We start from the raw sequence: 16,476 nt of genomic DNA on the forward strand, positions 1-16,476 counted from the left end.
GTTAGAGTTTGTAATACACACTAGTGGCTATGGAAGCAGCAATAACAATCCATTCAAATATAATTGGCTGACATGTTTTATTCATATCAGATACACATAGTGTAAGTAACTATAAAGTTTGCTCGATTCTTCTCCCAGTTCACCGGTCACTTATTCCAGGAGATGCTGATGAATATATGTGCTGTAAATCCAATTGACAGGACTCTGAACTGCAGTGCATTTGTTCAAACGGTTCAATAACGTAATAAAAGCGATACATCTGTCATACAGCGTTTTTTTGGTTGTGGTGAGTCACGTGATAAACATGACGCATTGCCATAGAAACATTAAGGTGAAACGTTCTAAAATAACGTTGCCTTAAAATAAAACTCACACTCTAGTCAGCTGACACTTTTAGTCAGCTAAAATATTTTGACTGTACGCATGAAAGGTTTAAATGTGATGTTAATAAAATAAATGTTAACAGGCAAACTTAAAAGCCTAGATAATTACCATTTTGTTGGGGTGATTGGGGACAGGTGGGGCTCGGAGCCCTTCCCTACCTCCAAAGTGGGGAATGGCAGAAAAAGTTTGAGAAACACTGCCCTAGCCTGAATATTGTCCCCAAGAGGCTAGAAATTTCTCTGCCTTTGAGAAAATGAGAGCTCAGAGGAGCTGATCTTGAGTTCTCCTGTTATGACGTCATATCAGGAAAGGTTTCCTCTCCTTCCTCTGCTTCGCCCGCCCAGAGAATCAGTAGAGAATGGATTCAGTTTATCAGTCGCGATGTCAGCACAGGCTTTACCATATGGATTCAACAGCTGCTCCACAAACAGTGAGTAATAGTGTTCATTAATGCCTGACCTGGGATCAGTGAGTTCTGATGTGTAATCATTCAAGTTCACACAGACTTTCTTTCTAAATCGTTTAATACTGTCAGTCCCGCCGCTGGCCGTCTTGATGTATCAGTGAATCAAACCAGTGACTAAAATGATCAACTTCACGTCATTTCTGTTAGCAGCATGAAACAAATCTGTTATTTAAATAATTAAACTACAGAGAGCGATTAAAGAACACTCTTTATAATGTTCGGATTGGTCTATCACACGTTTATCAGCAGTGCACACTTGCCCAAACTGCTGTTTTAATGAAGCTGCTCAACAGAAGCTCTTACTATATTCATGTCATGTTTGCTGTTAGTTGTGGTGAAAGCATTTTGTGAGAGAAATAATGTTGCAAAGTTCTCTCGTGTTTATTCAGAGCTCTCAGATACAAACAAAATAAACTTGCGCTCTCAACAACTCGGTACAATAACACTTCCTCAGCAATCTTTCCCCAGCTCTCCGTCTCTCCCTCTGGACTGGCAGTGCTGCAGCTGCACCCGCTTCACTAAACCACGCCCCCTCAGCCACTTAATCTCATTTCAAATGCAAAGATGTCAGCCAATCACAACAGTGGGTGTTTTAACTGAAGACTCACAGCAGACACGCCCCTTAAAACAGAGCATTCAAGCCAGAGGGCTAAAATCAGTATAGAAAAAAACGCCTTTTATTTCTAAATTATGACTTTTTTTGATGTAAAAACCATACTAACAATAAGTACACATCTATGGAGCCAGAATGGTGACTTTAAAATTTGGCATCACAAATTAAAATTGTCATTGAAAACAAAAGCAGATCTGAAAAAGGAAACATTGGCATTGAAACATTTGCATTGAAAACAGTTGTATTGGCACTGAAACAAGTATTGGCACTGAAAAAATAAAATTATTAAAATATTACAATCGTATTCTTTTATTGAATTGGGATTTATTTGTATTTTTCAATGACAATCTTCAGATTTTTTCTTCATGTCACTCTTTTTCAGTGACAGTTTTTTTTTACAATGTCAGTTTTTTTTCAATGTCACTGATTTTCAGTTTCAACTTTCTGTCACTGTTTTGGCGTGGAGAGGGGCGGGGTCTGAGGGGAGGGGTAAGTAGAGCGTAGTTTGCATATCATTGCATATAGGTATACTGAAGCCGTCACCAGCTCTGAAGCCGCATGACAGATGTCCAGTTTACCGGGAACTTCCAAGCCGCAAGTCTGTTTTTTTTTATCTGCCATTTACATGTTTATTCACGTGCAACCTGGCCGGTTTGCTTAACTTTTAACGGCCGTTATGCTGGTTTTTTTTCCCCCCGACGTCAACTGAAACATGTAAATTACTAACGCCGTGTTGGCTAACTTAACTGTGGTTAATGCAGGGTCAAATATAAACACCGGTCACCATATGCACAGAATAAGGCTAAAAGTCCGGTTTGGCAAAAAATAATTAACGTTAGGTGTCTGTCGAGTACATCACAACAGTGGCTAACAGTAACATAGCCTGTGACGTTAACACTGACATGATAATCAGCAGGGCGCCGGCTGTGTAACACTACTGACATCCCCAACCACACACACACACACACACACAGGAGAGCCGCTAGTTCGGCTTAAACGCAGCGTTACACAGTAACTCCTAGGCCCGCGAATGTGCTTCTATCTGTATTTAATGGTGCTCATGTGACGGCATTGGATTCTGCTGTGCTGGTGTGATACTAGTGAACGTTTTGCGTTAGCACGTTTATGAGGTCTTGTGCATCAGCACAACTAAATTAAATACAGATAAAAGCACACTCGCGGCCCTAGGAGTAACGTCTGTCTCCGGTGTGTGTGTGTGTGGTTGGGGATGTCAGTAGTGTAACTTACACAGCCGCATTAACCACAGTTAAAGGGGGGGTGAAATGCTGTTTCATGCATACTGATCTTTTTACGCTGTTAAAGACTTGGAATCCCATACTAAACATAGACAAAGTTTCAAAAGTTAAGGTGGACGTTTGATGGGAGTATTTCTTTGTCAAAAATACTACTTCCGGTTAGTCATAAGTTTCGGCAAGTTTTTTGAGATCATGCGTCCCCTTTGACGTTAATGGGGGCGGAATTTCCTTGTATGGGCCTTACGGACAATTCTACCGGAAGCGCGTGAGAGAGAGAGGGAGAGAGCGAAAGTAACAGGCTACGCCCATCAAAGCGCTGGCTTGAAGGATGCTGGACAGGTGATGTGCACATAACAATGTCACCAAAAAAGTGCGTTTTTGGTTGCCAGACCAAGACAGTCCTGCACAGATTCCCCAAAAACCCCGCGTTAAGGCAACAGTGGATGTAATTTGCTTTTCCAGATCAGCAACTGAGTTGCGCGAATGTTTATATCTGTTCGCTGCATTTCGGTGTCGACTGTTTCATAAACAAGGCCCAGCTCGACGCCGGATTTTCCCGATCGCCTAATGCTGAAGGATGGAGCAGTCCCAACGTTAGTACCGCAGGCGGTGAGTGAGACTGCTTCAAATGTCTGTGTTTTTTTTAGTCCGCTTACTGTCTACACAAACCACGCGTAAACACACAAACACACGTGCACAACTGCACTTCCCACATGTACACCTTCAAAGACAAAAATACGACGATATAATTCAAGTATAAATATGTAAATAACACAAGCCGCTAAGCATATTATATAGTTAGTGTATAACTTGTACCACATACAGACGTCCTGCTCTAGTCGTTTTTGCTGCTGCTCCTGTTCAACTGCAGCCTCTGGGTCTGATTCCGGATCATAGATGTATGGCTGTATCTGATTAAAAGCCATATTTTTATTTTGAATAAAGTTTTTTTCCCGCTGTTAGGGATTACACAGCTTTACTACGCACTCGACTCAACATAGCAGCAGCGAGCACACGTCATTATTTAGCTCCGCTCACACGACACGCCCCCACCCGCTCGGCTTTTTTCGGAAAGACTCGGAACAGCGCATCTTTCTTATATAATTATTAAAAAAATAAAGACTTTTCGGAGATATGCAGGATGCAATGCTACTCTATAGGTAGAGTATAATACTCTTCTCCAGATATAATGTGACCTTTTTTGATTGTGTAATGTAATTTTTAGTGTATGAAATTTAAAATAAACATTAAAAGACACTGAGCTCAAGTCAGTCTCTCTCTCACTCACTCACTCACTCAACTCGCTAAAGCAGATTTACAATTTTGAATTTGGCAGTTGAACGCTGAATGTTTTAATCATGTGATCGTACGCTGCAGGGACCAGCATATAATGTGATCGTACGTGTCAAAGGGTTAACAAACTGGTTTGCAGAGGCAAACAGCGTTGTGATTTTTGTTTAATGTTACTTCCTTGATAAAAACGTACAATTAACAATACAAACTATTACAGGAAAACACATCGACGAAAAATAAATCATACTTACAGGTTGTGGCCCGTTTTTAAAGTTTGAACTGCTCCAACTTTCAGGACAAGCCGCTGTGCGAATCCTGCTGTGAACTCGCGACGATTGTGAGTTTTCTTCCGTGAAAATGTGCAGCACAGAGAGCGAAATTTAAATTTTAACCATTGATCCCTAACTCCCCCATCCCTAGGAAGGCTGAACAAAGTGGACCTACAATCCGGATGAAAATAACAGCTTTTCATCTGCATTGAAAAATAGCCTTGCCCCCCTTATTTAAGGTGTGTTTGACATCGGCTGCGGCTGGATGCATGCGATCGGCGAGAGTAGCCGAGTGCTGGCGGGGAGGAGTTGCCTCAAGTCGGACAAAATTTCTAACCAGAAATTTCTAACTGCTTCAAGTCAGCCGCCGATCGGTCTGCGCATTGCTGGGTGATGTCGAACAAGCCTTTAATGTTCTTGGAGGAGGGGTTTATGTAAATATTGAACCCACTGATGTCAGCGAGTCTGGAGGAAAAGGCTGTAGTTCCCTACCGGACGTTTGCTGTATTCCTTAGAAATTGATTTCTTTAAAAGCAAATATCTCCCTTTGCTTTAAACTCTGAACATTGTAACTTTGCAGATGTTGTTTATGCTCATACAGCAACATTACACACTATTTAAAGTTAGAAAAGTGAAATCGTGTTTTACCACCCCTTTAAAGGAATTTATCGGTAGCATGTTTAATTTAATGGGTAGCAATGTGTTCAGACAGAAATGTATTTAAATTCTTCATGAAATTGAAGTTTTTTGTCTTTTAGTATAAATATGCTAGTCTTACTGTTATATAAGCTAGTGTGTTCCAAAAAAATTATAAAATTCACACTTAGAAAATATAGGCATTCAAAATTTTGTCTGGATCAATGATTTTGATGACATCATCACTGCACTTCAACGTCTCATCAGATTTTCTGTCCAATCAAATGCTCTCTAGAATCTAAAGCAACACGCTGAAGGCTGTTATAATGGCTGAAATCTGTCACTTGTTCACATTTACTATTTTCTACATGGTAAATGGCACTAAATAGGGGATAGGGAACTATTCTCACAGCATAAGTATGTTTTCCATTAGGGCGAATGAAGTCTGGTTTCATGTTAGTGTCACACACAAATCACCATAGTGCACACGGTCTGGGGTGCGTTTCCCAAAACCATAGCAATGGAAGATTGCATTGCAACCAACAAAGTTACTAACTTAGTTATTAGCAACTATTGTTTTGGGAAACACACCCCTACTCTGAGCCAGAGAATCATTAGAAACCAAATAAAGTGGATCATTTGTGTGAGTTGGTGTAGACCACAAATCATATCAGACCCATTTGAATTCTGTACAATATGCTATATTTTAAAGGGATATGGAGGAGATTAGGAGGAAACTGCGGCTTTACCAAGCTCAAAAGTTCTGGCAGACCTGTAATATAAGCAAAACTCCATTGGATATTTAAAAAGAGGGGAGGAGCTGTTCAATTTGCCCCACCCTGTCTTCCAGTCAGTGGAAATGACATCAACACATTGAATGAATAATGCTGTGGTTCAAAACACTTCAGTGAAAAAAAAAAAAAAAAAACACTTCAGTGGGCCTTTAAGGACAATGTTAAGGATGTTCCTTAAAATCAACACTAGAAGCAAAATAGCCTAATGTTGATGTTAAATAAAAGTTCATGTCTATAGAGCTCTGTTGTAAACATGCGTCAGGCAGATGCATTTTAAGACAGCCTGTCAAGTTAAAAACAAACTTTTGAAAACGCGTCGAATCTGATACGCTCCATCTGGCTGTTGAACACAAGACCGCGTCCTGTATGAATGCCTCCTGACACCTGCGTGGGAAATACCTTGTAGAGAGCAGCAGTTTACACTCAGACTAAATATAGAGCCATCGCGAGGGAACCCGGACACCGCGCCTCGCCACGCACGGCGTGTTAATCTGCATGTTGCGATTAACTGGAAAGTTTGATTGTGTCGGTGTCATCTTTCCCCATTTCTAAAATACTGTTTTTGCTCAAGGGAAATACACAGGATTTCGTTAGAGAAGCCGCTCAACTACACACGCGTAAAGCGCATTTTTAACTCCTTGTTCCTGGCGGTGCGCATACGCTATCCAACAAGTGCATGCTCGAAGCTCAACTGCTGTGTCTTGAGAAGCAAATGAAGAGAAAGCAGATGGAGATGCCTGCCTAACGACCCGGAGCTCGAATCGATCCAAGCAACCTCGCCAACACGCACATACTTTGTCGCAGTGATAAAAATGCGCGTTTGTTTGATGCGCGTCGAGTGAGCTGGTGGATTATGTGGATCTGTTAGTTTCCCCACTGATGGAGCCGCCGTAATTCGTTGTTTTGGTCGTTTTACAACAATCTAGAGACCGGACGGTTTGATTATATTTGGACATTCCGAACCCCTAAAGCCTTACATCTAGTTCACCCGTGACCTGCGCGAAGACTTGTAAATCCGTACACCTGGTTTCTTGGAGAGGGCTGTGCAATTGCGCACGCTGCTAGAGTACTATCGGCGCTTTCCATGGAATCAACTCCACGCGTGATCTCCACTGAGGGTTTCGGTCCGGTCTGATGTGGGGTAAAAAGTTGCCTTCTGGACAGTGAACCACATAGCTATATGAGGATCAATACACACGTGCTGGTCAACACAAAACGCAAAAATGCCTATGCATCCGGTGACTTCCACTTTGATGTACCGGGGGATCTGCACCATTCCAGATATCCTCTCTTACCGGGCACCGGTCAACCTGCCTGAGGATGAGGTGGAAGGTGAGTGAGAGTGTCCAGATTTCCCCCCCTGTTGAATTCTATATAAAATGACGAAATGCTTACGAATTTTTGTATTGATTTGGTCAAAAACTCGTTGTTTTGCGCACCTGTTCGTTGCTTTGTTTCTTCTTTTTTTCTGCATCTGAATGACCCAGTTTCGATTAAAAATATAGCTATTGTTAGAAAACAGTGAAGTGAAACGCTGTAATTTTTTTGTTTAGTTAGAACAGTTTGTAAGGATTCAGCACAGTTAATTTAAAACGCGTGAAAATCCGGTTACCACGTGTATAAATCTGTTTGTTTGATTCATGGAAAGTAGGTCTATAACAAGCCAACAGAAACATACTGACTGCAGTTGAGACTGTTTTGAAGCAAGTGAACAAATCAGAAGTGAATCTAAATATGTAGTCTTCGACAAAAGCCATTATATAAAGCGAATAATAGTAGTTTTTACATTCTTTAAACATATTAAACAAAATATGCAATGTGCCTGAGAAGCTCCATGATCTTACTCATCTTTGTCAGAAAGTTTACCCTAATGTGTGTCCAACTGAATATAATTAGTATAAAAACAAATAGTCACATTATAGTCCACATGCTTTATGCCTTTAATACAACTGGCTTTTCTGATTAAAAGATTGTGTGATTTATGGAGAGATAAGCCAGCACAAACACCTGTTATGCAGCAAATAAGATCTCTCTTTAAAGTGATCCTCTCATTTAATGACTCAGTCTTCAATACCATGTCATTCTAAGAATAAAACCAACAGTTTTCATTTTTAGCATCTGAAACATATTGCACTATTGCATATGCAAATGAATGGACTTATTTATTTATTTTTCATAAATTACATTACCCCATGAGTTTCCCGATAATGGTATTGAAATATCTGCACTGCACACTTTGAATGATTCTTAAATAACACACTTGATTTTTTTTTTTTTTTAGCACATTAATAGTAGCAGCATGAAATGAGTGTGTCAGATAGAGAGACATCCAAAATGTGCAGTGCTGCGGACCTCCAGGATCAGGATTGAAAACAATTGGTTTATCCTGAAAAGTATTCAATTAAATGAAAGCAGTTAAAGTAATTTGAACTAGACACATTATAGTCTACATGTTCAATACTGGAAAATAAATGTCTTATTTATTTATTTTTTCCACCTCCAATGCTTTAGTTAGACTATGTATGAAATACAAACCATAAACAGCTCAGTTTAATTAGATTGCATCATAATCCGGTGTTTTTTCAAATTTAAAATCAATATTTCTTAATTGCAAAAATTTTGTGAGGGTCTGTAATTGTGAATGGCAAAATGTGCAATCAAACACATTCATGCAGATTTTCTGGTTTAGTTTTTCTCTTAAACGTTGTATATTGACATCTCACTGGTGTGATTGTCGGCGCAGTTCAAAGTGTCTTTCCAGATCATTCTTTTGTGATTTAAGGTTTAATTGAGTATCTCAGGACCTCATTGCAATTCCATTCATCAAGGGATGTTTTCAATTAGTACAGCTGGTTAAATACAAAATTGTTTGTCTCAAGGCTGATTCTCATGCTCTTAACACTTAGAAACCTGATGGTCTGAATAAACACAAGCTAAAATGATGTAGTATATGTTCAGACTGCAGGCAATAAAATAAAAATCAGGCATACTCTTTTACTTGCAAGTGATCAAATAGGATTTGTGTGTCCAGGCATAATCAACCTATCCATGTATGTGACGAGGCTTTCAAAGCAAACGTAGGAAAAACTGAGGTTCATCATCTCACTTTTCAAAGCGCCCTGTCAAGTTATGGTGCAGAATTCCTATGTCGGACAGAAAAATGTCTGAAATCTTTTAACATGCCATTTAAACACAGTACGAATACATGCAGCATTTCATCTCCATTTTCACAATCACTGCCATGTTTAGATGCAAAAAAAGACAGTTTGAAATCCATTTTGAGCAGCCAGAGCATCCAGACGGAGGTGCATCTGTAAAAATCTGATTGGAATCGCATTTCAAACCACCTCCAAATGTGGTTTGAATCAGATTTGAGAGGAATCAAATGCTGTCCAGACTTTCAAAAACCCATCTGGATAAAATCTGGATATGCAAAAAGTCTTGTTTTCACTGCCTGTCTGAATGTGGCCAAAGTGACAAATGCAAGAGATGAGAGAAGATCACATATTGTTTCTTGTACTACATGAGTGTGTGCACGATGAGACACAAATATCCAAGTGTAACTGTGCCAGTCAATCTATTTGCAAATGTGCCTACACGTTCACAGAGGAAAACTGTGCCACATGTGGTCATCCCAGATCACATACAGTAGTCTCATTTCCAGAGATGGAAAACAGAGTAAATATGAACGAACAAAGCATAGGGTTTCATTCCCGTAACAGTTTAACTTTTACACAGATTTGCTCAGCAAATATAAACAGCTCATGAACCCAGCTTTTGGTTCAAGTGCTTTACACTGCCAAAATAGGCCATGTTCTTTCTCATCCTTAGGATATGTAGTTGTTTATTTGTGAATCTTGAGTTTGAGCCAGGTTTTTATATTTTGCTTTGAACTTGTATGGCACGCTAGGGGCACAAATTGAGATGTAATTTGTGAGCTAGATCAGTGCATCTTTATTTTAGTTAGCAAGTTATATTCCATCCTAAACCTGTCCTTTCAAAATGAAGAATGAGGACAAAAGCCTCGACTGAAGCTCGAAGAATTTGCTATTACTCTCTGTTGAAGATTCATCTGGTTCATCTAAAATTATCTCTTGACTTTATGCTCACACACACTGGACATCTTAACCCACTGATAACGTCCCTTAAAGGATTATTTTTCTCAAACACGCACAATTACAATTCTGACTCGCTTCAAACACGTATGACTTTTTTTCTTCTTCAGTGGAACAATAAAGCAAGATGAATTGAGAATGAAGCTTTCCAACTCATTCAGTTGACTTGTGTGCTATATTCCAAGTCTTCCGAGGCCATACGAAAGCTTTGTGTGAAGAACTAACTGCAGTGTACATCATTATGTAAGGGATAATGTACACCCAGCCGGTTGTTATCGCAGAATAAACCCTGACAGAGTGATCAGGACCTCGACGCGAAGCGGAGGGGTCTTGCATCACTCTGAAGGGGTTTATTCTGCGATAACAACCGGCTGGGTGTACATTATCCCGCTTATTACACGGCTACTATTCTCAAATAAATAATTATTTGACACAAAATATTGTCTTGAGATTAAATATTTTATTAGTTCTTACGCAAAGCTTCCGCGAAGAAAAACAGTTCCAACCTGCTTTAAGCCTTTTGCTGCTAAATGTTGAAAATGAATGCTGAAAGGGTTAGTTCACCCAAAAATGAAACCAAGCCAATGATTTACTCACCCTCAAGTCATTATAGGTGTATATGACATTCTTCTTTCAGACAAATACAATCGGAGTTATATTTAAAAAGTCCAGGCTAACGTTAATCCAAGCAGTAGCCTAGTAGTAGTTGTGTTTGAAGTCCATAAAAATGCAGCTGTCCGTCAAATAACGTGCTCCACACGGCTCCGATGGGTTAATAGAGCCTTCTGATTCGAATCGATGCGTTTGTGTAAGAAAAATATCTATATTAAAAACATTATAAAGGAAACCTGCCTTGAAGTCTTCCATTGTAACCCACGGCTGTTTAAGCCACAAGATGGCGCCAGCGTTAAGCATAGAAGTAGTACCGGTCAAGATAACTCGTAGTACCCGTATGAGCGGGTGTTATCTGGAAATAACGTACCGCTGGAATGCGCGATTGACCAATCAGAATCAAGTATTTCACAGAGCCGTGTAATAATCAATGATAATCCTCCATTCCAGTTGGCTGTTAAACACTGGGAATCAAGTCATTGAGTTGTCACAAATCGCAAATCATTCCGCCTGGTTTAATGAACAGGTTCAATTGACTCATTGAAAAGCTCTGACTCAAAAGAATGATTGGGTTTCATTCACAAATAATCATACGCACAGGAGAACTTCTCACTGAATAACTTATCACTGCCTGGCCCCCAAAAAGTTTCTGTTTGGATTTAATAGGCAAATGCTTAAGAGTGTATGATTGGATTATTATTGCAGTGTTTCTAGCATGTTATATGTTTGGCATCAGTTCTTCTAACCATAATTGATGGAGTGTGTAGCTTTGGATGACAATGTCGAGATTCGTCAGGCTCAAATTGTGAAAGAATGGTTGGGAGGGAGCATGAAGGATCATTTTCACACATGAATTGGCTCCTCTGAGTCCAGAGCTTAAATTCATTGGAAATCTTTGGGATGTGCTGGAGGAGACTTTACAGAGTGCTGGATTCTTGCATTGTTCATAAAATGTTGACACCTTTCTTGGTGGTAATAACATCACAACATTTATATCCATCAAGAGGTGCGCTAATAAAAACCAAACTCAGAGAATTTCTTCTCTCTCTAAATTACTCTGTAATTAATACTAGTTGAAGCACCCTTTGATTTTATTTCAACACTCAACGTCTGTTTCGATAGGAGTCTCGGCACATCTTGACTTGGGAATATTTTATTTGTTCCAAATTTTTATATGAAAGTTATTGGCGGATCTTGTTTTGTTCATAAAGTTTTGTTCATTCGTACGTAAATTTCATGCACACATTTGTGCACGTTTATTAGTCAATGAGACCCGACCCATTGTTACTTCTCTCACAAGGACAGATGTCAGTATTTTTATTGGATAACAGCTTAAATTTCAGTTTGTTCCTCATGCAAAGGCTTTGAAATGTAGCACAACAGTCATTAACCACTTTTATGATCTTTTTATGATGTGTTTTTGTTATTTTTCATTGAAAAGTCAGAGTATTCCATTCTTCTTGTTTGTTGGTCAGCGTTTGTGTTTAAGAGATAATAAAGGGTATGCATGTGACATCACCGTCAGGCGGAGTGACTGAGTTTACACCCACTGAGTGGCAGCACAAGTGTTCAACGTGAATGCCACGGAAAACACACAAAACACATCTTAAACAGGAATGAGTTTATAAAGGAAAGACTGTACAGATAGATTTGACAATAAACCTGAGGTATATTTTTACAGACTGCCAAAAGCAAAAAAAAGCTAGTGGATCACTACAATTCACAGAAACAACTGGACTCCAGGCATTGAAACGTGGATTTACAGTTATCCTTTCGTGTCAATACGTTAAATTTTGGGATAAAATCATACCATAGATATTGTTCTATCTATCAACAATTATATTGTTGTATATTGTATTGACAACTCATTAATTAAATATTTAATATTATATTCTGCATAAAATATGACTGAATGATTGCAAAACAGGTACATTTTTTAAATCTAGATTCAAATGGCTCATCTGAATTCTGTCGGAAGGCTTTTAGAATGTGTGTGCTACCCTCTCAGATAAGTTGCGCTAGGGGTGTAACGGTACAGAATGCTCACGGTTCGGATGGAATCACGGTTTTAGGTTCACGGTTTTGGTACGGTTCTGTATTTACTATGTTCAGGGGAAAAAAGGACTACTGTCAAAAAAAAGAAAAGAAAATAAGAACAAATAACTTAAATACAAGCAGCAGCACAAATAAATACTATTGAGCAAAGATACTAATAAAATAAACAATGCTTTTCTGGTAGGTCTAACATTAGTTTTTAGGTACAGAAATTGAAAAAGGTAATCAAATGTAAAATAATTGCATATTTCACTGTTTAAATGAAAGAGTTATCCTTATTAAACTTACACAATCTATTCAATCAAGAGCACTGAGTGATGTCCTTATCTTTTGTTTGACATTTAAACAGAGTAAAGGTAGCTGCCCCTTTAAGACTTATGCAAGGATATGTGTCGTCTTTTTCGACTGTATACAGTTCACTTAAGGCATATTCAGACTATGTCTGCTAGGATAATCATCAAGATGGACATGACATACTTTTTGTGTGAGTTTGTTCGTTCAAGTACAAGACTTGAAAGATATCTCAACATTCGCGCGCTGAAAGACGTTTGCGCGCTCTCGATTGAAATGGAAATGGACTGCATTTATATAGCGCCTTTATCCAAAGCGCTTTACATTTTTGCCTCACATTCACCCATTCATACACCGACGGCGATGTCAGCCATGCAAGGCGCCATCCAGCTCATCGGGAGCATGCTGGGGTTAGGTGTCTTGCTCATGGACACTTCGACACTTGGTCAGGTGGAACCGGGGATCGAACCACCAACCTTTCGGTTTGTAGACAATCTACATGAACCACTGAGCCACTGCCGCCCCTATTGAGCGCACAGAGAGAAATCTTTTCTCAGTGCGCGAGTTCTCTCTCGCGTCTTCTGGCTCTAGACCCGGGTGATGACAAAACGGGTGAAAATGAACCCATTTTGGCGGTAAAAGTTTAAACTGATAATTGTTAGTTTTACTTGCGTTTTCACAGTTTCCCCTATTAAATCCAGTCATGCAGCAGCTTTTCTGCCGCCCACTCTTATGCATACCCTCTATTACTACTTTTGCCCTTTATGATTCACAAGAAGCAGGAAGCTGTTTTTTGGCCTTTATTCAGTTACCCATATGATTCATATGAACTGAGTAAACATCCATTACTGGTAAGGCTTTCACTGAATGCACAGTCAATACAAACCAGCAGCCGCACAGTTTCGTGAGAGCGAAATTCAGTTAATGTTCAGGGTTCTCCGTGTGGCCGGGAATTACCCAGCTGTTAACCGCTCCCGACGTCAGGCACCACATGCCATTTCTATGGCAGTGCATGACAATCAGACATCAAGCTTGTTTGGAATTTCATTAAAAGAGGTTGGCTGCGGTGACGGAAGCAAATAAAGCTGTGATTAAATTTGGGGCTGTGGATGGATTTCAGAAAGCAATCTCAGAGCCCATTGTCACAGAGATGGTAAGGGAACCATTTTGCTGCCTCTGAGAGCACGCCAGCCCCTCTTGATTAAGACCACACTGACAGCACATGCTGGACTGATGTTTTACACAGTCACATTAAGCCTTAGGGTCCAAAAAACTGTCAAAGCTACTTCTCAGTCAAAAAAATATAAAAGTAAAGAGGGTGTATCATGGAAAACAAGATTTTTCTTGTTCTTCCTATGCCTGCTACAGACTGTGATTTTGCAATAAGATCATTACAAATCACACTGTACCACATAGATATAATAAACTTGGGTACGACATGTACGACATATGTTTTAATTGTATGCTACGACTCAGTAGTACAGAAGAATAAAATGGCATCAGCATGCGCTAGTGCTCAGCAAGTGAAGCAAGATGATTCGTACTTTGGGAATTGTTTTTGTATATTGCTTATATTGTATATTGCCAATCGCATTGTTTTTTTATTGGCTTGTGAGATGATCATGATCTATTTTTGACACTGTCAGAAAAGTATCAGAGTATCTTTGGTCGCAAGACCATGTCAATGGCTGTCTTTTTTAACCTCTCTCGCTGTGCATTAAGCATCGCTAGCCAACTATGGTTGCAAGTTCCGTCAGCATAGTTCAGCTAGTCTGCGTTTCACAACCATATTTCCAACAAACATTCTTAAACGGCATGGCAAAGTTCTTTGGTTGGAGCAACAGCTCTCGAACAGTGCGGTTAGAAGCCTAGTTTCTTGTTTTGTTTGGACTTAATAAATCTTTATTTTGAGCAAAATAAGCAAGCTGACGTTCAGTATCTATAGCTTTCACAAATGTACAAAGTACATTTTCGTCTTTTAGTTTGTCAAGAGATTTAAAGCACCATTTTTGACGAACGGGCATGTGCGTAGTGCTCTACAAGAATGAGCCTATGATTGAATCTGGAAATAAATAAAAATAACTGAGAAAAAGGAGAATCAGTCCCATCTCTATAATTTATACCATAAAATAAAAAATCTAACATTAATTTGATCTCAGCAATACAATATGGCTTCAGGAAACAATCCTGATAGCTAGTTGATTTCTTTAGCGAATTACGAGTTTTATGGGAAACGCGTCCCTGAACAGAGATGACTAATTTATTGAAGTTAGATGGGAAAGATTGTAGCAAATAGTCAATAATGACTTAATTTAAAAACACAAATTTAAATTTCATGTTTGGACTGAAATTGACCTTTATAAATGTTTTATTTATTTATTTGTACTATAAGGACATTTATATTTTAAACAAATATTATTCTTTTGAATCACTGAATTATGTTCATGGAATGCTGGATTTTGTAAAAAGATTTGTAAAACTTTTTCATAATTTTACTGATATTACTGTATTGTCAAATAAATGCAGTTTTGGTAAGCAGAAGAACTTCTTTCAATGGTATTGTAGTTATTAAATATTTAACACTTATACATATTAAACACTTTGTCAGATATCTTGTAGTCATATATTTATTTCCAGAGGCGGACAGTAGTGAAGTGTGTTTTTAGGTTTCTACACTTTTCATGATGTATCTTACAGAGGGGATGTGTTGTACTGTTAGTGTGACATCTACTGATGGATGCAGATCTGTCTGATCCGGCTGACAGCAGTGTAACCAACTGAATAATCTGACAGATGGTTTCAATACTGGGGGAAATTCAACCAATTTTCTAGTGATCTACAACCATAGTGTAGGAAATTGGTCTCTACACATAAAAAAAAAGCCCGTAATGGTAACTAACACCCTTCTCACTAATGAGAAATACTCTTTCTTTGTTTAATACTTGTACTGATTATTTGCATAATAGGGAAGCCATATAACCGTTACAGATGTGGCTATGCATAGAAATACAGCTGTTAAAGTGGATTTCTAGAATGATGTAGACTATTTTGTGCATCCAGAACCTCACTCAATTTTTTCATGTTCAGTAACACTTCACTAACAAAAAAAACTTTTCCATGTAGTTAAATTAAAGGGTTTAGCATATGGCTTTCTAGTGGGATCTCACTCACAGCACTCTGTCTGTCTGTCTGTCTGTCTGTCTGTCTGTCTGTCTGTCTTGCATTGAGGACATCTCAATGCAAGTTCCATCAGGACAACTCCGCTCGGGAGCAGACTGTTCGGCGCAAAGGGAGTGTTTTAACTTCTCAAATTAATTCTTATTAAAAGTTAAGCTTCCAAAGGCATGAACTGAAAACGCGCTGTGAAAGACATATACTATTATACTATTTATACGCATTTTCGTGAGATTGGGCTCGACAGTCTCTCAGTGGCTAAATCACTTTATATTGAACAGACACGTTCAGTGTAACGGGGTTCATAGATGGGAAGGAAGGAGGTGGGAACCGGCAAACATTCAATAACTTTTTAAGTTATACACACAGATCAATTTCCAATCAACTAAAGACATTACTAATCTGCCTGGATGAGCACGGGTGTCTGTATTGTACTTATGAAGGGCGAGCAGGAGAGTTTGAGTGGACAAAGACTCTCCAAGGATCATAGCTGGAGAATTGCAGGGAGTCAGAAAGCC

General features: G+C 39.1%; 1 protein-coding gene across 1 annotated transcript in view; it reads left to right on the plus strand.

The window, feature by feature from the left end:
- The first annotated feature begins 5,997 nt into the window (after positions 1–5,997).
- Positions 5,998–16,476, plus strand: part of LOC137071477 (calcium-binding protein 7) — a 47,790-nt gene continuing 37,311 nt past the window's right edge. Inside the window, exon 1 of the mRNA XM_067439512.1 lies at positions 5,998–7,043. Coding sequence (XP_067295613.1) covers positions 6,935–7,043 — 109 coding nt within the window. The 5' untranslated portion in view covers positions 5,998–6,934. The remainder of the gene's footprint in view (positions 7,044–16,476) is intronic.

The sequence above is a fragment of the Pseudorasbora parva genome, chromosome 3, assembly GCF_024679245.1.
Source record: "Pseudorasbora parva isolate DD20220531a chromosome 3, ASM2467924v1, whole genome shotgun sequence".
NCBI classification, from domain to species: Eukaryota; Metazoa; Chordata; class Actinopteri; order Cypriniformes; family Gobionidae; genus Pseudorasbora; species Pseudorasbora parva.